Source organism: Diachasma alloeum, unplaced genomic scaffold, assembly GCF_001412515.2.
Source record: "Diachasma alloeum isolate Michigan unplaced genomic scaffold, Dall2.0 Dall_scaffold_00198, whole genome shotgun sequence".
NCBI classification, from domain to species: Eukaryota; Metazoa; Arthropoda; class Insecta; order Hymenoptera; family Braconidae; genus Diachasma; species Diachasma alloeum.
Genome location: NW_021680363.1, coordinates 1,585,222 through 1,608,752, shown reverse-complemented (window position 1 = coordinate 1,608,752; position 23,531 = coordinate 1,585,222). Strand labels below are relative to the sequence as shown.

At 37.7% G+C, this 23,531-nt stretch overlaps 2 protein-coding genes across 2 annotated transcripts in view; both read right to left on the bottom strand.

The window, feature by feature from the left end:
- Positions 1 to 1,782: 1,782 nt before the first annotated feature.
- LOC107048918 (nuclear pore complex protein Nup85) lies at positions 1,783 to 5,429 on the bottom strand. The gene is made up of 5 exons (XM_015272365.2): positions 5,303 to 5,429; positions 5,044 to 5,149; positions 4,392 to 4,736; positions 2,742 to 3,978; positions 1,783 to 2,077 (listed from the first exon to the last, which is right to left on the bottom strand). The coding sequence occupies exons 1-5, from the start codon at positions 5,330 to 5,332 to the stop codon at positions 1,870 to 1,872; spliced, it is 1,926 nt and encodes a 641-aa protein (XP_015127851.1). The 5' UTR covers positions 5,333 to 5,429; the 3' UTR covers positions 1,783 to 1,869.
- A 1,209-nt stretch (positions 5,430 to 6,638) lies between these two features.
- The window catches only part of LOC107035512, a 17,521-nt gene continuing 628 nt past the window's right edge, over positions 6,639 to 23,531 (bottom strand). The window contains exons 2-10 of the mRNA XM_015252962.1: positions 21,497 to 22,125; positions 20,947 to 21,228; positions 18,716 to 20,416; positions 18,014 to 18,112; positions 16,890 to 16,994; positions 15,204 to 15,348; positions 11,103 to 14,680; positions 10,898 to 11,000; positions 6,639 to 10,395 (exon numbers count right to left, since the gene is read on the bottom strand). Of these exons, the coding sequence (XP_015108448.1) occupies positions 9,617 to 10,395; positions 10,898 to 11,000; positions 11,103 to 14,680; positions 15,204 to 15,348; positions 16,890 to 16,994; positions 18,014 to 18,112; positions 18,716 to 20,416; positions 20,947 to 21,051 (6,615 nt within the window). The 5' untranslated portion in view covers positions 21,052 to 21,228; positions 21,497 to 22,125 and the 3' untranslated portion in view covers positions 6,639 to 9,616. The remainder of the gene's footprint in view (positions 10,396 to 10,897; positions 11,001 to 11,102; positions 14,681 to 15,203; positions 15,349 to 16,889; positions 16,995 to 18,013; positions 18,113 to 18,715; positions 20,417 to 20,946; positions 21,229 to 21,496; positions 22,126 to 23,531) is intronic.

Sequence of the window (23,531 nt, the reverse complement as noted above, 5' to 3'; positions counted from 1 at the left end):
ATACTTTTATAATTAAAGTACGAAAATTTCAAATTTCTTTTCGCCAAAATTCACGTTTTTTGCATTTTTCTGGGAAATTGTTGATCGGATTGACGTGAAAAATATACCGTTTTTGCGTTTTATCATTAATTAATGGCTCACGAAATTTCATGATCGTGCAATGATTTTCCTGCATTTTTCTCTAAAACTTTTCGAAAATTCACAAAGCTTTAGAATAAATGCAGGAAAATGATTGCACTATCATGAAACTTCGTGAGTCAGTCAAGAATGATAAAACGCAAAAAAGGTATATTATTTCGGGTCAATCCGATTAATAATTTGCCAGAAAAATGAAAAAAACGTGAATTTTGGCCGAAAGGGTGTAGTACATCTTTAAAATAATGTACTATTCTTTTGAGCACTCGACAGAAATTGTCGTACATGCTGCGTGTCACTTTTACTTCCGGCTATTCATGAAATTCGCTCCGAAGAGGATGCAAAATAATGGATTCAAGTCTCGTACGAGGGGGTATGGGATTGATTCACACACCAGGTGTGCAGAAATGAAAAATGCAGGTGTGAGGCGGATGCCCGCCGTTCAATTTACCAATGTACTTGTTCATTCAAGGGAGCAACAACGACATCGATTACAAATCGATTTGGGGTCCCTGGGATATTGACCAATTGATACATGGATTAAGCACGACGCAATCGCCGGATTGATTGCAACACAGTCGTGTGTTTATTGATAAAGTCGTCTGATAATTGTTTGAATTGTACTGGAGGAACGGAATTAGTGATATTGATAGCGGTTTTGTCGTTGTTTGATAAACAGGGACATGAGATTCCTGAGGGGGGATCAAGTGATTCGGGATATTTTTGGAGACAATATTGTGGAGGTCGTGTCGGCGATAAGAGAGGAAAAATATTTTGAGAATTCCCGGGGGTTTTAATTGGGATTATCGGTGAAATGGATTGCGTCTATTTATGCTGAGGATAACATTTCGGGGAATATTGCTGTAAGGATATTTAGCGAAGCGTCGGCATCTATGACAAATTAACGAACGCTGTGTTTTTTTTCTTTCTACAAGTTTTTCTTTGATCGCTACTGAAGATTTATAAACTTGGGGATGAACAACAAAATTAACTGTAATGAAAGACAGTTTTTCGCTAACATCAGACGAATGTACACTGAGAGAAAAACGACAAAGTTCTCAAACAAGTCTTACTTTTGCCAAGAAAATAGTTTTTTGAAAATTATCAAAAAAGGATTTTTTTGTGGCAAACATGCAGAGAGTGCGCCGGAATGAAAAATTTTTGTCGCTAAAATCGATTTAGTAATTCAAAAGAAATTACATTCTCTGTACACGCAAGAAATGTCATTTCTAGCACTACTCCTTCGTTATTCGATACTCCCATACGTATTTTGCACCCGAAAAATCTTTGTTTTATGCGAATTTTTCAATTAAATTCAATTTTTCCATAAAATTTTTTCGTCCGTGTCTGAAGAGTCTTGGAGAGACTACCAATCATCTTCACTCGAAAATTTCCTCTTCGTTTCACAACTGAGTTTTCAATAAAAATTACAACTACAGCTATTCCACCACGCACTGCGGAACATCCTGTGACGTCAGTCGCCATTATCCGGAAAAACAGACTAGACACATTGGCAATACACTCACGACATCGTTGACTCCTCGATGCACGTGCATAAATGTTTCTTCATACCCATTATTCATTCTGTTCTCCACCTCTTTCCGACACATTGTCAACGATAATTAAAAAAAAAATGACACTTTGGCATCTCATCGACTCATTTATTTGGAAAATTACTTCTAAAAAGTGGATACATTTTATTTTACAATCACATAGAGTAAAAATCATGATTCATCAATCGATTTGGCAATCCTCGAGGATTAGGGCTCGAGAGAGGTTCCTCGCAACAGCCAATCTGAATATCTCAACCTTATCCTGAAATTCAGGATCACCTCCGTGCTCTTCTACACACCTCATCAATGTGAATGTATCTTCACTCGATAGGATCACGTCCTCAGATTCCAATAGGGGTATCGCATCTGACAGGAGAATCGGCCAGAAACTGTACAGAAAAATGACGAAATGTTGGAATAATTTATTTTAACAATGTATTCTTGTATTTATGAAGTTATTTCATGAATGATAATTTTGATGAGTTGGAAGGATTTATTTCATTCGTTTTTCTGATTTTTCAAGGCTTTTTCTAGACTTCAATCTTTAAAAAATCATTTTCATATGATTGTGGGTCATTTAACGCTTCTAAATTAATTATTATGAATAATCCTGGCCAATCGGATCACGTTAAATTATACCTGAATATTTCTATTCATATTAATTTAGATTTAATATTCATTGAAAAACCTGTTTCCTTTTTAAAAAAATGTCGGCCTGTTAAAAACAATTGAAATAACTTCCATTTAATTGAACCCACAAAATTAATCTCAAAAATCCACATCAAATTTTTCCTAAAAACGAGAATTTATAAAAAATCGCAGAGCTTTCTCAAAGAGATAAAAAAATGGAGAATAATGAAAAATAAAATTCGTATCTTTCTTCTTCTCACGTCTGATTATCATCAATATTGAATCACATGTACACAGCTCCTGATAGAGACAATTTGATGCTGTACATAAGAAGTGTATTCTAGGCTGAAGGCCTGAAGGCAAGACCGTTAAAAATTGAAGTTAAAATTCGTAAGACCCCACTAAAATCCCAAAAATACTCACTACTTGGGCGTCAAATTGGACACAATCAGGGAGATGAGTAGCCTGGCAGCCTCTTTGAACTCCCCAATCTCATACATCTGATGAAACTCGCAGTACTTCCCCAAGAAGGTCAGCCTATCACTAGTCAGCATGTACCTCCCCAGATTCTCCAGGAGATCCCTGCACTCGAGTTCTCCCTTCGCCGCGTACTTCTTGAGAAACTGATCAGCAATGTACGTGGCAAAAGGCCCATCCTGTGCCTTGAGAGCCCAAGCCAAGGCGTTCCCCAGTCTCCCCTGCCTGATGGACTTGATTCCCTGGATTTTCGCGACACTAGCCACGACATTTCCCAGCCCGTTGGCCTGCGCCACATTGATGATCTTGAGGACTTTGGCCTCGTTGTTCAAGGGAATGCTCTGCAGAAGTGTCTCCAGCCTCGCCAGCCCCTGGGTGGAACAGTGCTCCAGATAACTGGCCCCACACTGCCACAAGGATGAATTTTCCATCAATGTGCTACCGTAATCCAGTATCAGGGATTCGTGGAGTTTGTCAGTGACGTTGGACTGATCTTTGTCCATGATATTGAGCTTCTCACTGTTGTACAATAGATCAGTGAGATGTGCTGCAAACCATCCGTTATCATTCATGTACTGAATCTGCTTGATCACCTGGTGCAGATCACTCTCCATTAGAGCGAGAATAATGTTATCAAGATTTCTCCTCGCCTGCCATTTCTCAGCAATATTGTTGGCATGTCTCGCCAGTTCTGGCTGCTTGCAGCACGGTGACGAGTAGAATAACTTAGCAGCTAGCAGTTCGTACCAGGCGTCAGTGTATTTACTCAACTCCCAGAGGACACTCTCATCACCAACAACCAGTCTCATCAGTTTATCCAAATTGTCGTCCACTGAAAATGTCTTGCACTCGATGTTTGAGGTGAGATCGAGCTGCCAGTACTTCCAGCGCATTGTGAATTCGTTTATTGAGTAACCACCGTAGACGTTGTATATGGGTATTGTTCGGAGAATGTTCTCGGCTGCTACGAAGCCTCGATTGTCGGCGCTACTGTGGTACAGGAGGAGGGCACGCACTACGTCTAGTTTTCCATGCAGGGCACAGGCGAATACTGATTCCCAGTAGTTTTGGCACTCTAACTCGGCGCCGATTGTTTTTTTCGAGAGGATCCTGGTGGCGGTTAATTCCCGAGAGGGAAAGTGAAAACGCACCCATTCCATCAGCTGGGGGAGAACGACGTCCCCTGGAAGATCGAGAGAATTGGTGGTTTATTATTATTATTTAGTTATTGACGGAAGAACATAGCTGGGATACATCTCATTTCAGTTTGAGTAACTGTGTGCTTGGGGATAATAACTTAAACTATTTATAATATACATAACATGGTGTTAAACTCAAAAATTCAAACTCCGATTTAGAATGGACGGGTAACATGACCTGACGTTGTGGGGCTTTTTTCGTTATTTATTGAACAGTTTTGATTACAGTGTGAATCACTCAGAAAACCCCATGGAGTGTATGGAGTGTACGGAGTGTATCGGAGGGATTCACGCAGGAGTGTGAATAGCCACTGCCCTTTCAAAATAATATCTCGAATTATCGTAATTAAAGAATGAAAAAAATTATAATCAAAATTTCTTATTCTGCTATTTTTACCTGGAATTGTATCGATGTATAATATCTCCGTCAGGTGCCACACACACTCGACGTTGTAGAAAATAGTGAGAAAATTTTCCAGAAGTTTCTTCTTGTCTGCCATTGCCTTGGCAGCAGTCTCCTGAAGACTCTCGACACATGCTCGAAGAATCGATCTGTACTGCTTGCTGTATTTCACTAATTCCGGTCTAGCTTCGTTCGCCTTAGTCCTCTCGATGTTTCTTATCGATACGAATACTCCGTTGCTTTCATTCACTAATTTTCTGAGTGTCGGGTGGAAGAGAATGACTTCTTGGCGGAGAAGGTGGATTCGAGCCTCGCAGGGGTAGAAATCACTCTTTCTGTCTGAATTGTGAAAAACGAAATAGTAAAAGGGCGTAATCTCAAAGAATTGAAATTATTCATTCTATGAATTACTCTAAAAAAGTAAACTATCTAATTTTTTTCTGATTAAAGAAAAGGTTCAAAATAATTTAATCAATAATTCATTTTCAAAATGATAAAATTGATTATTAATTCAGATTATTAAATTTGTAATTCGTTCTTGAACGAATTACCCTGACGAATACATTGGAAAATAATTTACTCCATCGTGACGTTAATAATAGAAACATCAATTCGACTCATCGTTATCATAATTAATAATATTTACCATTAGTGTGTGCATTAGTTTGTTTATGTGGAAAGACCCCCAATTGATTTCCCGTTCGCCAAGTTGCTGCAATGCCTGCTTTACTACAGAGAGCATCGGGAATTCCCTGTTTCCGAAATAAAAACAACCATTTTATGAACAATCACTCATTTTTTTTAAGTTGACAAATCGTATGGAACGAATACCGGCAGGTTTATAGGTTAGAGCAATATCAACAATCCTTCATTATTGACTCAAATCAATTAATCCATCAACTCACGATTATTTGGGCGCTATCCTTTTCTCCCATCGCAAGAGAACTGTCCCAAAACTCTATAACAATTGAAAAATTATAAACGAGAGTTACATGGGAGACTTGTCGCGTCTCTCGTTCCAAAAAAAAAACCTCGCGGACTTTAGCGGGATTTCAATAGTTCCCACGCATGCACGGCGACTACTCGGCCGTGTCTCTGCGCATGCGCCGCCCCTCCGAGCCAACGCCATGTTGCCTCGACGCCAGTGTCTGCCAGTGTCTCTCCGGCGGTGGCCGTAGTCGTGTCGATTCCATGAAAATTCACGATAATCGTTGACCCGGTGAACGCGGGGAGTCAGCGTTGGGTACAAACGCCGACAAAACAATAACAAAGGACTCAGTTGATGCATCGTGCGGTGATTTGCAATGTGAGAATGATTTTTATCGAGTTGACGAGTCACTCGGACGAATGTGATTCTTTCTTTGTGACGAGGGACCCAGAGGCCTCAGAATGCCGGCCGGCAGCCTTTGTTTGTTTACAAACAGTTGTCTGTTGTGGCTTCGAAGGGTCTAGTGGTGTGTCGAGTGGTTCAATCAGTGTCGTTTGTGATATGTGTCAAGACTGAGGAAAAGGAATTTTTTTTATCGTTGTGTCGTGGTTATTTCGAGTCATTGTGGCTATTCTTCATGGTTCAGTAAATTTTTTTTGTTTTTTTTTTATTAGTGGAAGTGAAATTAATTGTTTTGTGAGTGCAAGTGCTTTCGAGAGGATTACAACCCGTGGTTTGCGATGGAGTAGGTGGTTGGAGAGGTGAAAATGGAGCTGTTGTTTTCATCCAACGCCGGTGAGTTATTTCAACTTCGTTACTTGTTTATTTGTTTTGGAAATTCTCGGCGGGGATTTTCTGAGGTGAACCAACGGGCGAATGATCGATTTGTGGGGTCAAATAGGGAAATATGGCGATATGAAAATTTCTGGTAATCTATTTGGTGAAATCATTTTTAAAATAAATTTTGTTTTTTTCAAAATTAATTTTCGGAAATCATATTTTTTTAAATATTGATTTACCATGAAATTATAATTTGGAAAAAATTATTTTTAGTATTCAAAATTCATTGTTATCAATTATTTATCAAACAGGATATCATATCGAAAAATTGCATTCTTTTATCATTTTATAAATTCTTCTAAAAACGACTTTCTGATTTTTTCCTGATGAAAAAAATTTTTCCAAATGATTCAAAATAGAGAATCAAGTCTAGACACTCAGAGTTGAAAAAAAATACAAAAAATCATGAAAAAATTTTTAACGAAAAAGAAGAAAAAATCAAATAGTTTTGTTTGAGGAATAAAAGAATATTCTACACTGGCAAAATGTCGGCAATTTATTAGGAACGACAGAACTTCAATCATATATATATATTTTTTTAATATCTCTCAAAAGTCTCTAAGAGCATTGTTAGAATTAAGTCGCGTTTGCCATCTCTTCCCTTCGGGTGTGCAATTAAATAGTATTTACAAATCATCAATTACTTGCTTTCCTTTTAATCATATTATAATTTAATTAATAGTTCTGCACGTTTCATTCTTTTGTCTGTATAATTGTCAGTCTTCGATTTGTTTTTGTTTTTTTTTAGTTTGCCAAGAAAAAAAGAAAAAAAATACATCATCTGTTTTACATACATTCTCTGTTGTTTTTAATATGTACTGTATTGTACAGAGCGAACGATATAAAGGGGTTTTTGTTTCAATTTTCGAGAGATTTCGCACGGGGAAAGGATTTTTCATTGAAATACTTGAACTCGTGTCTTTCTTAATGCGAACAATTGATATGATTGTTGCTATTAAAAATCACCAGCTCTGTTTTGATAAAATATTCAAGACTTTTTGTTCACTCAAGATAAAATTTCATTAATATTTATTTAAAATTTCAATTCCCCCCCAATTGTTTATTAAAATTTCACTATTTTTAATCATTCAATTGATGATTTTAAATTATTTGCAAATGTGATGTCTAATTTATCTTAATTAATTACGTAAATTCCTGCATTATAATATTTTAAATAAATAATTTTTTGTCAATAAATTATTCAAGTATTATGCGCAATCCTCCCTCCGTAAACTCTCTCTCTATGCGCCGAAAAAACTATCTAAATACACCTATTGTCGTCTAAAATTTATGCCCAAAAAACATGTAGATTTTTGTGTTTCTTTCGGTTTTTTTTTGTTTGTTTAAAATCTAGATAAAAAAATTGTTGTTTTTCCTTCTTTGATTATCAGTTTAAAATTCAGACTGTGCCTTCATCACTGATTAAAGAAATTACATATGTCGTTATTGTTAGTAAGTAATGGATATAAAATTAAACTGTGGCTTTTCCTTCAAACTTTCGCCTTTTGCTTCTTTTCATTCTAATGAAGGTTGCAGTTACCAATCAGGGGTCCCCTTTGTTTCGTTTTTTTGTCGCGTTTTTTTCTCACTCGTGATTAATTGAATTTTTCATTCTTAATTCTTTTGGAAATTCAGCCGCAAATTGGTGGAGCATGACCAATTGAACTTGGATTTTTGGGTTTCCCTTGGAAATTAATAGTTTCATAAGAAAATTTTGAACAAATTGTTTTTGACATTTACCCCTAAATCCAATAATTACCGAGATAATTTCATAGATAAGTAGCAAAATAAAATTCTGGAATATTTCTACTTTTTTAATTGAAAATAATTATCTTGAGAACTAATGATTCTAGAAGAAAATGTAATGAAATTTTTTTTGTTGAATAAAAATTTTCAACAAAAAATGTCTGACGTTTTTCCCTGAAATTAATAGTTACCAACGTAGTTTCTTGATTAAGTATTGAGATACAAATTGAAAATGGTGAATATTCACTTTTTTAATTATGCAATTATCTCGAGAGATAATTATGCTAGAAAAAAATGTCACAAGAACTTTTTCTAGAAGACAAAATTTCCAACAAGAAAGTCTTGTGCTATTTTCATCCAGACCTAATAATTACGGTAATAATTCCATAATTAAGCAAAAAACAAAATTTTGGAGGACTTTATCTACTGTTGTAATTAAAAGAATTAGCTTGAGAATAGATAACCCTAGAAGAAAATGTCAAAACATTTTTTGTAAAGAACATCTTTAACAAAAAAAATCTACCATTTTCCTCTCAAATTAATTCTCAAATTAATTGTCACGATATCATTTATAAGTATCTAAAATTTACTTTTCGAATTATGCCATTATCTCGAGAACAAAAACCTCTGGAAAAAAATGCAACAACTCTTCGCAACGAGAACTCTAAAAAAATCATCTGACATTTCCCCCTAAAACCAATAATTACCTAGATGATTCCCCATTCATAGACCCCCAAATAATCCAATTTCCTCCATTTGACATCTGAATTCCCGAACAGCATCAAGTTATCCATAAATACGATACATCCCATTCACAATTGAATAATTCTATTGTTTTTCATCATTTCAGTGTCAATAATAAATCCAAGGAAATATTATCTCAGTTATATGTCCGTAATAATTAAAATATAATGATACAATATTAATATAATTATAATAATTGTAATAATTAATAATACACCTTAAAATTAATATTTACAGTTGATTCACTTAATTGTTGGAGTACCACCCGTAAAATTCTCTGATTGGAATTACAGCCAAACGGGGAATAAATCATTCATTATTTCATCATCATTACGTGTTTGCATTTTTTTTTTCGTCGTTTTCTTTTAAATAATTTCCTTTTTACAAAATTACATTACAAACTTGCAGATTACAACATCTGGCTGTATCAATTCATCTACCAAACCACATGTACATCGTTTTTATTTAAAATCATAACATTACACGATGGCTTAATCATCATAATTATCCTTTTCCTCTCTTATAATCTCTTCTTCATCATATCAATCTGTCATTGATCACTGAATATCGATTGTTGAATCTATACAAATGCAGTAATTACTCTCATCACGGATAAAATGATAAAATACAGTTGAATTATTCAGAGAAATAAAACGTAAAAAGTCAATTACTCGATCAGACAGTAAAATTAATTATCTACTTTTACTTCTTTCATTTTCTTTTTCCATAAGTTGTTTAAACTTTGAAATTGTCTCGTTACGTTTGACTTCACTCCACTTGAAAGACATTAGCGAAAAGGACAAATGACAACAACAAATTCCAATGAAAAAGAGATATAAAAGAGCAGAAGAGACTTGGACTGAATTAAATCCAGATTAAAAAAAAAACTGATTTACACAGCATTACTTTATCGTTTTTTTTTATAGTTGTTAATGTTTTAAAATACTTTATTAGATGAGGGTCACGAGCCCATTATACTTCTAACAGCCTGATCAAGCACAGAGTCTTTAGAATCACTACTATTACCCGATGTTTGTGTTGTTCCTGCACTAGTACCACTTACTTGTGTACTAACAGCACTAGCATTTGATGGCCTCTTTTTCAAATTGAGAATACTATCGATAGCTGATTGTACCTGTGCTGTTATATCATCATGATCATTAATGAGCCCCTGTCCCTGTTCATTGTCCTGAATTGATGTACCTGGCAATTGTGACTGTAGTGCCAAATCATCAAGACTATCAGTATCCTCAATTAAATCTCTCTCAAGATCGTCTCTCAATGCAGCACTGCACCAACGTTTATCCAATTCCATATGTCCAGTATCACTTGTATCGTCAAGATTTTTCATTGTACTTTGATTGACACTTGCACTTAAACGACAATCACCATTGGCTCGCGTTCTTTCACATTTTGTCAATGATTTTGTTGTTAAACAAGCACCGTTAGCACTACTACCACTGGCTCCACTGCATACTTGATGTTTACATTTGCCAGTGTCACCTGGATATACACCAAGCTCCTTCTGGATTTCAAGCCACTCGTCGTAATCACCACTTGTGCAACTCGAGGGCTTTAATCTCGCTTGGGGATCGGTTGGGTGGGATTCCATACCACAAAAATCATCATCGAGCTCTTGTTTCACGAGAACGTTGGCTAGGCTTGTCGAGCTCTTCTCCTCGTCTGTCAGGTCTGCCTCCAGCTTTGGGAGAAGGGGCTTCTCTTCTTTCTTGAATTCTTCTGGAATTTTTAAGGGGTTTTTTCAAGTTAAAAGATGATTTTTGGGGGTTTCAGGGGTTTTAATTGAGGTTGGCTGAGTAAATTTTGATAAACTCTATGTTATTTCAAAGATACTTTTGAATGGGGATTTATTTGAAATATGAGTGACTTCTGCAACAGATTTTTCTTCTTTTTTCCCATTTTTTGAGAAATGGGGAGTTGTTTTTTAATTGTTCTGAAATGTTTAATCATTTTTTCTGAAGTTTTTTACGATTTTTTCTCAATTTTTTTTAGAAAAAATGACATCTATTGAAGACAAAAAAACCTCTTCTAATTTTCTGATAAATTGAATTTTTAATTTTTTGTCCTGATGATTTATCATCATTCATCACTTTAGCATCAGTCGTTTGAATTGTCATGAATTTGGTAAAATTTTTAAAACGTTTTTCTAATTCAAAATAAGAACAGATTTATCACAATCGAATTGTTTGACGAAAAGATATTGAAGAAAAATGAATCTTACCACTGGCTTTAGCTTCCTGCTCCCTCAATCTGTCCAACATGCTCTGTTCCTCAGCGACGAAAACCCTGTTGAGCATCATGACTTCAGACGTCCTCACTTCCCTCTGGAATACGAAAAAGCCCATGAAATCACCCACTCCAAATGACCAACCGTTCAAACAGCATAAAACACCCAGTCAAACAAAATATTTTCAAAAAAAACTCACCATGCTCTCCATCAGCAGTAGATAAGTGTACTTATTCATCATGGAATTGAATTTACTCAGCAGATGTTTAGCTGTCTCCTCGAATATCTCATCAGCCTTGGCCAGATCCTTGGCACTGAGCACCTGTTCATTGAAGCAATGATACCTGACAAGTCTCTTGCAGGCATCCCTCTTCCCCGTAAATGGTGTATTAACATCTGGATTGACCGCCCCATTCTGATCAATCTTCAGCTGCTGCTCCATGAGATCACCCCGATTAATCTGCCTCGAAATAGGACTAGTTGCTGGCCTCTTGATCCCCTGCCTAGGGCTCTGACTAACCGAAGCTGAACTCGTACTGGGACTGGCCAAAGAAGTTTTAATTCCCACATTCACTGGGCTCTGAATTCTGGTCCCCTTTCCACAAATCCTCGGTGACGATGGTATCACCTGACCAGCAGGTGATGTCGATTGTACCTGAACAACAGGTGATGGTAATTCCTGCTTGATAGGACTGATGATTCCTTGGATAATGGGCTTGACATCTGGTGGATCTGTCTGGCACTGGGTCGACTGTTGCAGCTGATTGTGCTGAGGGCAGGCACCAGGTGAAGTGCCCTGGATCGAGGACTGATATACCTTGACTGGTGAATGAAATTTCGGCAATTCCATCTGCTTACTCTGACTAGCCTGACACGTGTGAATTGTTGGCATACTTGGATCCATTCCACTCTTCATTCCCTCCATTTTGCTGACACTTGGCTCTGACACAATGGGCATACTTGCACTCGTCGATATAGTTGATGTTACAACTGAACACGATGTTGTGACGACAACTGGTGTCATTGTTTGGGTTTGAGCTGTTGATGTCTGATTTTTAATCACTGTCGAGGGATTGAGGGGATGAGATACTGTGAAGACTGTTGGAGATGAGATACCAGCGTTGGTGGTGGTCTCTGATGCTGTTGATATTGTTCGTGATGGTGTTGACACTACCTTTCCCCTGGCAACTATTTTATTGTGCTCCTGGTAGAGCTTCGCCAGAAGGGCCTGATCAGCTGGACTATTAGTTTTTCTACTCGAAATAGTCTGAATCTGGGTTTGAATGCTCTTGAGCATCTGCTGTTTCTGCACTGGCAGCTGAATGTATCTGGATGTTCTCTGCACCATTTGACCATTTGAGGGCACTTGGGTTGACTGGTTCCCCTGGGTCTGGATGCCAATTGTCTGGATGCTTGATGTCACTCTTCCTGCTATTCCCAACTGTCCAGCCTCGATTTTGGGACATGTGGGGGGATTCTGGGGCTCTTTCACCACTGACGATGCTGGGGTACTCGTAGAGACAGACGTTCTCGCTGTTTTTATCCCCTGGGTGTAACCAGTTTGGGGTAATGACACTGTCACTTTAGTTCTTTTTACTACTTTAGCTTTTTTAGTTGTTGTTGTTGTTGTTGTTGTCGCTGTGGTAATGGGATTCACATTGGACTGGTTCGACTGATTTATCTGATTGCACTGGGACAAGTGTGTCACGGGGGCATTACCAGTGTTGGAAACAGTTGTTTTATTACCACTCGACAAGTTTCGGATCTGCTGTTGATTCAAATTGTCAATGAATTGTGTTGGAAATGCTTGATTCTGAATTTGTATCTGATGGGGCATCTGATTGGGCGCTGCTTGGACAACAATATTCTGAATGTTATTTTGTATCGTTGGAGCACCACCTGAACTATTCACAATTATCTGGCTGGTTGGGGTGTTTATCTGGACACCAGGAAGATTTTGAGGATTCGATCCGTCTGCATCGCCGATCACAATTTTCTGGGTTTGGCTCTGATTCTGATTTTGATTGAGGGAACGCTGGGCATTCAGCTGTCCTGTCAACAATTGCTGGAGCAATTGTTGACTTATCACCTGCATCTGTCCATTGGCATTGGCTATCAACAGCTGATCATTTGGATTGAGATTGCTCAGAGCATTCAGAATCTCAGGCGTTATCTTCGGTGCATTATTCAGAATATTCGTTGCTGCTGAATTGAGCAATTCGGGATTTTGAACTTGTTGCTTCGTTGTTTGACCTGCACTCGTGTTTATTACAGTGTTGTTGATGGGGGTGGGATAGTCACTCGAGAATATTACGTTTTGTTGTTTATTCTGGGTGATTTTGTGATGATGAACGTTGATGTTTGGGGGCTGGGTGTCATCCTGATGATGATTAACTGGACTGGGTGTGTCCACAAATCCTTGAATCAGGTTTTGATCAAGATTATGAGTCAGAGAGTCTGGATTAGCACCCAGAATGTTTAAGGAGTTCTGCTGGAGACCTGAGACTGTTGTCTTGTGAACATTTTGCTCCAGACAGCGCTGAACATTGAGTGACTGAACTGTTTGGGTTGATATCTGGTGGATGTTCTGTTGATTAATCTGCTCGTTATGCTGCTCCAACTGATGAGGTCGAGATTGTTGAACTGTTGGACTCTTTGTAATCTGCTGTTGGACGGCTCTACTGTTTACTGCATTACCAGTCTGTTTAACATTTGATGATTGATTTGATGATTTTTGGGACTGCCTCTGGACAGTCTGATTCTGCATGAAGACCTTTTTACAGGTGTGGGACTTGGTCTTGTGATCGTTCTTGGGTTTGTGATCTGTTCCTATTGATATCTGGATACCAGTCTGGGGCTGTTGGAGGCTCTTCTGGGGGACGTTTGGGGGAACTCCAGGGGCTGATCCCATGGTTCTTTGTCCAGGAATGTTTGAATTGTTCTGCTGCTGCTGCTGCTGCGGCTGCTGCTGGAACGTTTGCTTCGAGCAGATCTGCATTCCAGGGGCGTGAACCCCTGGAGGTGATGAGCTCACTTGACTCGAGGTCTGATTCCCCGATGACTGCTGATGCTTCAATCCAGGCTTACCACGAGTCTGCTGATTCTGCTGATTTTGCTGGAGGTTCTGGGCATGACCCAGCAGCTGGGAAATTATCTGGGAATTTTGACCACTACCTTGGGTCAGGGATCTTATCAAGGCTTGTGCTGTTGCCTGATCTATCTCAGGCTGATTGGGCTCTGGTGTGTGATGCAGAATAACTCGTCCATCTTCACCCACAGCTAGTCGTAAATGTCCGGAAATTGTGCTGTGAACTGGGATCTGGAGTTGGGCAACTGGCTGATTGTTGTGATCTTGATTTTGACAGGTTGGGGGGAGACTCTGGGGTTGGGGCTGATTTTGAGGGGGTGGATTGTGGTCCAAGTGTTGGACTGTCATCTGGGGTATCTGGGGCTGCTCCATGTGCTGGAGGGGCGGCGGGTGCGGCTCAGGCTCCGGCATAACGTCGGTATCGAACATGTCGTCCTCGTCGCCAATTCCAGATATCTTCATTATACTGGCTAGGTCCAGCTTCGGTGGCTCCTCGTCCTTCTTCTTGGGTTGTTTCTTCTTCTTGGCTTTTTTCTTGGGCGGCGGCAGGAGATTCTGATCGGGTACTGGTGGCTGGGGGGGAGTTATGTGGTTCGGGGAGGCCGTGGGGGGCTGGGTATTGAGGTGGGATTGGGGGGACTGGACCATTGCGTTTTGAATCACTATTTGGTTGTTGCTCGCTGGATTACCTGGGAAAAAGAGAATGCAATGTTGAATTGTTTATTTTCTTTATGCTGAAGGTGAATGAGAGTTGGAAGTCATGAATGATTGTTGATTCGACTTCTGGGGGGAACTAGTTCTAGAACAAAATTATCTAATGACATTTTTTCGTCTTTCATATGATAATACAGTACACTGTTTGTACATTTTTCTGCCCCTATTTAAATTTCAAGATCAACTGGGGAGAATTAATTATAATTTTTTAATTTGATTAAAAAATTTGAATCAATTTTTCAATTTTATTTTGAAAGAAAAAAAATAAAAATCTTGAGGAGAAGTAGAGCTACAAAAGAGATGTTTAATGAAATATTTGTTTCATGTAGATTCTAAAATCTTTAGAAAAAAAAAGAATAAAAATTGACACGAAATGCAAAAAAACATCTCTAGAGAGATTTTCATGTCTCTTTTAGAATCTAAAGTTTAGATTACAAAATATGTAGAAAAAAAAGGTGGGAGAGGGGGGGAGGGGCATTTCTGGGAGATTAGGCTTACCAGGGGCTGGACTCGATGGAGTATGCCTCATAACAGGTGGGGCTGGTGGTGGAAAGCCATTTGGAACAGCGAAAAATGTTGGGGTGATGCCCTGCAACTGCATACCCTGGGCTGTTACCACCCTCACGAGTTGCTGCTGCGTCAGCTATAAATTATTTAAACACGTGAATATATTTTGAAACGGGGTAATCGATAGCCATAAGCACCATTATACATTGGAGGAGGGAGATGAGTTTGGAAGGAAAAAAATGGACGTTTATTTGAATTGTGAGTGAAATTTTAGCCTTTGGGGAAGATATTGATTTTTTGATATCTCTGACAGTTGCATTATTGAAAATTCAAAGGGATGCGAGTTGTGTGTGGAGGGTGATAATAATCTGGAATTATTAAAATTTTTCATTAGGTGGAAGGTCAAAGGATATTGGAGAATAAATTACGAGGTTGATTAAATTGTCATAAGTGCACTTCGTCGTAATTTAGTCTCCAACATCCTTTGACCTTCCACCTAATTAATGATATCATGGAGATAAACTTATTTATTGATGAAAATTTTTGTCCTTTCGTGTGCGAAATCAAGAGAATTCGTGGAGATGTTATCACATGTAATTACTTTGAGACAATTTTTGTATGGAAATCAGTAGCGAAGCGGTAAACTGGTATAAGTCGATTTTGACTATTGGCCAGATTTCAATAAATATCTCGGAATCTAAGAGAAATAGTGAAATTGTTGTAATTTCATTTTTTATAGCTCTCAATTTGCTCTACAAAAAAGGTTATGACAACAATTTTGCTATTTCCCTTAGATTTTGAGATATTCATTGAAAACTGGGCAATAGTCAAAATCGACTTATACCGGTTTATCACTTTACTACTGAAATGATTTTTTTATATGAAAATTGTCGATGTGTGCATATGATAACAGATAATTCAGAATAATGCCCCAGACAATTAAAGTCTCTCCCTTTATGAATTAAATCAATAAAAAATTAATGGAAAGTATCAAGTGAGGACTGATTAATTATTGAATTATCACGTTGACGGCTCGATTCAGAGAGAAGTAACAGCGGTTTCACCTTTATATTGAACTTCTTCAACTATTTTTCTGTGAGAATGATTTTTTAATGGGAAAATCGTTAACGAATTAGTGAATAACGACGACAAATATGATGAATATAATAAACATGACGACTTTTGTAAGCAAAATAATTAGAAAATCGATAAAAATATTCGAATCAACGATAAAATAGTTTCAGCAGAAAATTTCTCAAGAGAAACCTTCTAGATAATTGTTCAATTACCAATAATTTCGCATTCAAGTTGAGCTTCAGAATTAATTAAATTCTTTAATTCATATTAAAGAATTAATTTTTTAACATGAAAATCGTGAAAAAGATGACAAACAATTGAGAAAAATGTCTTGAAATTCGTAAGAATGTTCAAATTAATTCATCATATCCAGATAATTAGGAAATTTTTCCTCAATTTTTTAAATAATTAAGAGATAATTGCGTAATTAACAAAGACATCGTTGGGATTGGACGTTTTTGTCCCCATTTTTCTCGTGAAATGATTAGTTTTATGTACAGGGGGTAAATGAATTGATGAATCACACGATACTGATTATATACATAACACATAATGGTGCACTTTGAGAAGAATGAATGAATGAACGAGTGAAACCATCACCTGTGCGGTATGCGTTTGTTGTTGGGCATTTGTTGGCGTCCTGAGTATTAGTTGAACGCCGCCGGGCTGTTGTTGAACAATCACAGGACCCGTTGACGGTAGTACCTATGTATGCAGCAAACCCAATGAGATACCGTTATCACAGAGAATCCCACGATAATTCAATGGTGAAGTGATTCAATAAATTTGAACGATTTCTTAATTCTACAAATTTCTGATATTTCCTCCTGAAATTTGTAATTACCGAAAGGGTTGAGGGATCGACAAAAGATCAAAATTAAATCAACATTTTAAATCAAATGGACATATTCAAAAAAAGTAAACCATTTTTTTTTTATGAAGATATCGCAGGAATTGTCAACTTGAGGAAAAAATGTCAGAAGAAATTTTTTTTAGTTTAGGAAATTTCCCACAAAAATGGTTTTTTGACATTTTCCTCTCATATGTTTGGTTACTGAGATATTCGTGGAATTAACGAAAGGTAGTTCACTAGGAAAATTCATCATAAACAGGGATTAGACTGATCAAGGTTTAAATATACTAATAGACATTTTTTAAAAGTAAAATAATTGATAATCTAAATTTCCAATTGATGATGAATTAAATATTTAGAATATGGAACTAGAAATTTTCTGTTAAGAAAAAATAACAGAAAATGAAGTGATTGAATTATCTTCGTAACTCAATTACTGATTAATGAATAATTCAAAATTTAACTATTTAAATCGATGATTATATCAATAATTAAAATTCTAACGTGATATTAGCTTAATAATTTAAATAATTTGGGAATATCTCGAGAATGAGTAACCCCAGCAAAAAATGTCATGAAATCTCTTTTGTAGATCATGAAATTTCCCACCAAAAATGTCTTTTCACATTTTTTCAAATAATCGATATTTAGTGAAATAATCGCAGAAATAAACAGATATGTCAGTATAAACTATTTCATCACTTCACCATTGAGTTAAACATTTAGAAAATGATCCCGAAAAAGTTGAAGCTTGTATTAGATGAGGGGATGATATATGTTAAGCGATACGAGACAATTTTGCGAGAGATGAAACAGAAGAACTTTATTAGAAGAATGATGATCGATTATTAAAGAATCCACGGAAAATCACCTGGTTCAGTAGTAATCCTTGAGCTGTGGGTATCATTGTTGCCGTTTGGTTCTGGTGGTGTCCAGCTAGCACCAATTGCGGTTGTGTTTGTTGTGTCACCTAAACATCATCGTAAAAATCATTTTTAAAAAACCCAGGTAAAATAGGGATGAGCTTTATTAATAGATTTTAATGAATTTTTTTTTCATCAAAACCTGTTTTTCGTATTCGTGGAAAATAAATACCGGATTTTTTTTCAGTTAAAAATTGGATAAAAGGAGTAGTAAAGAATTGTCTGGGTTTTTTTGTCGAGTCAATGAGAAATAATTCGATATATTCCAGTAATGAGGAACTACAATGGATAATTTATTTCTTCTTTAACGAAATATTGAAGATTTTTAGATTTTTAACGATCAACATTGTCAAGTAAATGACATTTTTATGGAGAAATTACTTTCTTTTGCAAGATCTTCAATAATTTCAGATTGACAGAGTGAAATTGAACAATTTCTTTTTGTCTTCAAGGTATTTTTTCTAATTTCTAAATAATACCTGACTGGTTTAAGATCCTACCATTGGATCAGGACATTTTATCTCATCTTCCCCTAGGAAAAATTCATAACAAAAATCCCCACTTGTCCCCAAAGAAAAAATCATAGAAAATCTCATCCCCTTTCCCTTTTCCTCAACAAGAACGGCTTCCACCGAATAATGTCCACTCACCTGATTAGTAATACTCGTGGCAACTCTCTGCTTAGGTGGTGTTGCCACCCCCTGGCTATTGGGTGGTTTCGGCAGAATTTGGGGTGGTTGTTTAGCCGCCTTTGTCTGAGCAATTTGTATCTGTTGATTACCAAACAGTGCAGCCCTCGTCACCAGCTGCGAAGAGGCCTGCTGATACTGGGGAGTGCCAATAATCTGAAGAACCTGCATACCCTGCTGAAGTATCGGTGTATTCGGCCTCACTGGACTGGGTCCAGGGCTACCACCAGGTGCTGGACTACGATTATTTAAATTTCCCGTCATTCCCCCTGTTATCTGTCCCCCAACACCCTGAAGATGTGGACTCTTGGCCGGTGGATAGGGACTCGGTGCTGGACTCTGTATGGGGCCAACACTCATGGGACTCTGCATTGGACTCTGAAGTTGAACAGTGAAATTCTGCTGGACGGTTGTTGTTGTACCAGTACCACTGGTCGTTGTATTCACCATTGAAACAGGACTTGGACTATTTCTACTCGATTGCATTGAATTTGACGCTGGACTGCGCAGAAGTATTCGATTGGGACTTGGACTTGGTGTTGGTGGTGCTATGTTGGACGCTGGACTCTTCATGGGTATTGAGAATGGACTTCCCGGTGAATTGACATTCTGAATGCACTTGACAACTGTATTTCCCTGCTGTGTTGGGGTCTGATGGTGTCTCGAGAGGGTCTGACTGTGTCCATATCCAGCTGATGTGTTTACAGGGCTTATTGAGTCAGTTTGAATTGAGGGTAATGACGCAACAGCTGGTGATGTTGACAGATTGCACTGGGACATTGTTCCTGAGAAGCTCAAACTCTGGGTTGTGGTGGCTGTCGACTGATTCATCTGGGATGTGGAGAGTATTGGGGTGGGATTGTTCTGGGAGATGCTTGTGTTGACAATGTGGGGGGCTATGCTCTGGATACTCTGGATGGTTTGGAAGGGAAAGCTTGTGCTGCAGTTGAGGCTTGTGGGTATTCCAGTGGCTAAAACGTTCAGGGAGGTTCTGTTGAAGGCCTGATTGACACTAGTTGTGATGCCATGGCTCTGGGGGGTCAGGTTTGATGTTGTCTGGTTGTTTAAATTCGTCAGACTTGTCAGATTCGAGATGTTGGAGATGTTGTCGCTCGTTGAAATTGTCGAGAATTGGGACTGCGTCAGGCTGTTGTTTATTGTCGACTGATTCAGACGATTGAGGGCTGTATTCATGTCCTGGCCAAGTCCAGTTAGACCATTAGCTGTAATACTGTTCGAGGTGAGGTTCGAGTTGAGCGCATTCAGGGTGTTGAGGGTGTTTAGGGTCGTTGGATTGACTGTTGTCAGGGCTGAATTCAAACTGGGAATGCCGAGATTGAGCAGTGGATTGGAGGTAGTTATGACGTTTGAGGTGAGTGATGTCAGGCTGGTGTTCAGTAAGGAGAGTGGCAGTCCCATGTTGAGGCCCACCCCGAATGTCGGGGCGGCCGGGGGCAGGCCCATACCACTCCCTGTTGGGGTTATTGTACTCTGATTCAATTGGCTCAGTTGATTCAGGTATACGATGTGATTATTTCCAATTCCAGTTGCTGATCCAACTGGTGTTTGATCCTGACCATTGTTGGAGGGGGATTGTTGCAGGGCAAATGTCAGGGGCTGGCCTGATGACGACTGGGCTTGGAGTTGCTGGAGCTGTTGGAGCTTGAGGAATTCATTTCATTTTGAGAGATTGTTTTTTTTTTCTTCAGGTGCATTTGCGCAGTTATTGAAATTTTGGAGAAGGATTGTTTGCGAAATTTTGTTGTTTCGCAAAATGTCGCTCGACATTTTCTCGCCAACATCTTTGTTTCAGATATTTACGAAATAATAGGCAGTAATTTTTTTTGGTGAATTTTCATTCGCAGGAGTTTTTAGTTAAACTAAGGGCTTCAGCAAAACTCATCATAAAATGTTTTTGAAATTCTCTTAGAAAAGGTTGGGACATAATTTTGAAAATTCTGTTCTTACTATTCTGAGATTTTGCCAAGAGAATTTTTTAGCTTTTGAAATTCTCCAGAAGAAAAATTCTCTCGACATCTTCCTCTGAATATTTTTGTTTCATGAGTATTAACAAAAGAAAAAATGCAATAAATAATAAATAGTTCGTTTAAGGCATAAAAGTCCAAAAAATTCTCCTGAATTCCTTCACTTTTGAAATTCTGAGAAAAGACGTGAAATGTAGAAATAACTACCTGCTGATGAGTTAGAACAGCAACAGGGTTGTTACGTCTTGCAGTCGGGGAAGTTGTGGAGGATACAGAGTCCCCGAGGAGAGGGCGTGTCTGAGGCTGCTGCATGCCCACGCAGCACCTCGTAATCCTAGGTAGCCACCTTTTCAGCCACCTTAGCAGTTTTTTATTGTTTATTATTTATTATCAGCTTTCTTCACTTATTTCACTTCTTCGTTATGATTCAATTGTTACATTCGTCTTTCAACGTATCATCACTCTATTTTCGTATATGACACAGTATATCTGGAAAATAAAATCCCAATTTACAGACAAAATTCTAAAAACTCAATTTTAAATTAGCAGAGCAGAATTATTCACGTTTAATTTTCAATATCTCGACAATGGCTGAGTGAAATTCATCGAATTCTCTTTCATTTTCAAGATCTTTTCATAATCTTGAAAATGGGATGTGGCTCATCCAATTCGTGCCATTAGTTGAAAAGTTATTGGAGATATAGGAGAATAAAATTTTCTGAATTCTCATCTACACCTCAATCATTACAATAATTACCTTAAAAATCAGGTGCAACAGGAGATTGTTAGACGATCTGATATTTGCACTACGGCGCCACTCAACGCGTCTGCGACCCACGTCGCCTGTTCCTGACATTCATGTAATTTACCTTTTCACCCCACAACATAATTCAAAAAACATTTTACAGTTCTCCAGTGATTGTTTGCAATACTGGATCAATAATTCTGATGATTCACTCATGAATTTATCAGTGTTAAACATGTCTTTTTCCACATGTTGCGTCAATCGTTCATCCATCGAGAACAATATTACCACCAATGAATCATTAGAATGTGATTGCAGTTGTGATCATTGGATTCTTTGATTATTTATTCCTCTTTACATAGTTCCCTTTATTATCCCAGGATTATTATGCTTCTGTTTGTGAATTTTCCAGTTCCAATACGATGGCTCCAAGCCTATCCTAAGTCTAAAACTGAAAAATAATTTGCTGACATTGTTCGATCCTTTAGATGTCGATCACAACTCCTTGCATTGTTTATTCCTTATTATGCGGATTTATGGGTTTTTTTCGGGTCTGGGGTGGATTTATTCAACTCCTTGGCTCAATTCCAGTGATTTTTATCTCTGGGAGACATAATCTTCGTGATGATATTGTTTAAAATCTGGAACAAAATGATTTAATCAATCTAAAATGCACGATTTTACGAATTCGTTGGAAATATTTGCAGTGGAATTTTCATGAATATTTATAGATTGGGGAGGAATACCGAGACTTATGAATGGATTTTATTTTTTAGGGAATTTCAAGAGTTGGAGAAGAAGGTTCTTGTATGAATTTTTCTATTTTCGTTAGGTTCAGTAATATTTATCGAAGATTAATTCTTAAAGTGAATTGATTGCTAAGGAAATTTCTTTGGAATTCAGTTCAGTCTTTAGTGATTATGTAGGGGCTGGAGGAAGATATTAAAATTTATGTATGGACCTTTTTCTAGGGAATTTCAAGAGCTACAAAAAATGTTTCGACAAAAATTTCGGTATCTCTTGCAGATCCAGAGATATTCATCAAAAACAAATTTTAAAATTGAATCGATTTTTAAGGAAATTTCTTTGAAATTCTGTTCAGTCTTTGATAAATATCCAGGGGCTGAAATGAGATATCACAATTCACATGGGGGCCTTTTTGTAGGGGATTTCAAGAGCTACAAAAAATGTTCTGATAAGAATTTCGGTAACTCCTGCAGCTCCAGAGATATCAATGAAAAACTAATTCTAAAATTGAATCAATCTTGGAGCAAATGTCTTCGACATTCAGTTCAGTTTTCGCTGAATATCTAGGGACTGGAGGGAAATATCAAGATTCATGTGACGACTTTTTTGTAGGGAATTTCAAGAGCTACAAAAAATGTTCTGATAAGAATTTCGATAACTCTTGCAGCTCCAGAGATATCAATCAAAAACTAATTCTAAAATTGAATCAATCTTGGAGCAAATGTCCTCGACATTCAGTTCAGTTTTCGCTGAATATCTAGGGACTGGAGGGAGATACCAAAATTCACGTGAAGACTTTTTTGCATATAATTTCAACATCTACAAAAAATGTTCTCACAAAAAAGTCTCTATCTCCCTTAAATTCCAAGATATCCCCAAAAAACCAACGACAGATTGAAATTCCTCCAAAAAGACCTGAAATCTGCGGCTTCTCCCAGAAAATTCAGCAACCCCAGGGCCACACTCCCATATCCCAAAGAATTCTCCCCAAAATTCTGAATTAGAGCCTCCCCCCTCACCATTCCCCCTTAAAACCCTCATTGCATCATCAGAAAAACTGAAAATCCCCTCGAAAATCCCAGTTATCAGCCCCCATCAATTGTCCCACTCCCTCCCCCCGAAGACACTCGAAAAATAACATAACAACGTAACGATAAATAATAACAACTGAACCCCCAAAACTTTAAGGTTATAACAAAAGTCGAAGGAAATCAAGGATAGTGACCTACGTGGTACAGTCCCAGACATATTGCACGAGCCCGGAAAAAAAAAATCCCCCACCAAAAGTGCCCCCCTTCAA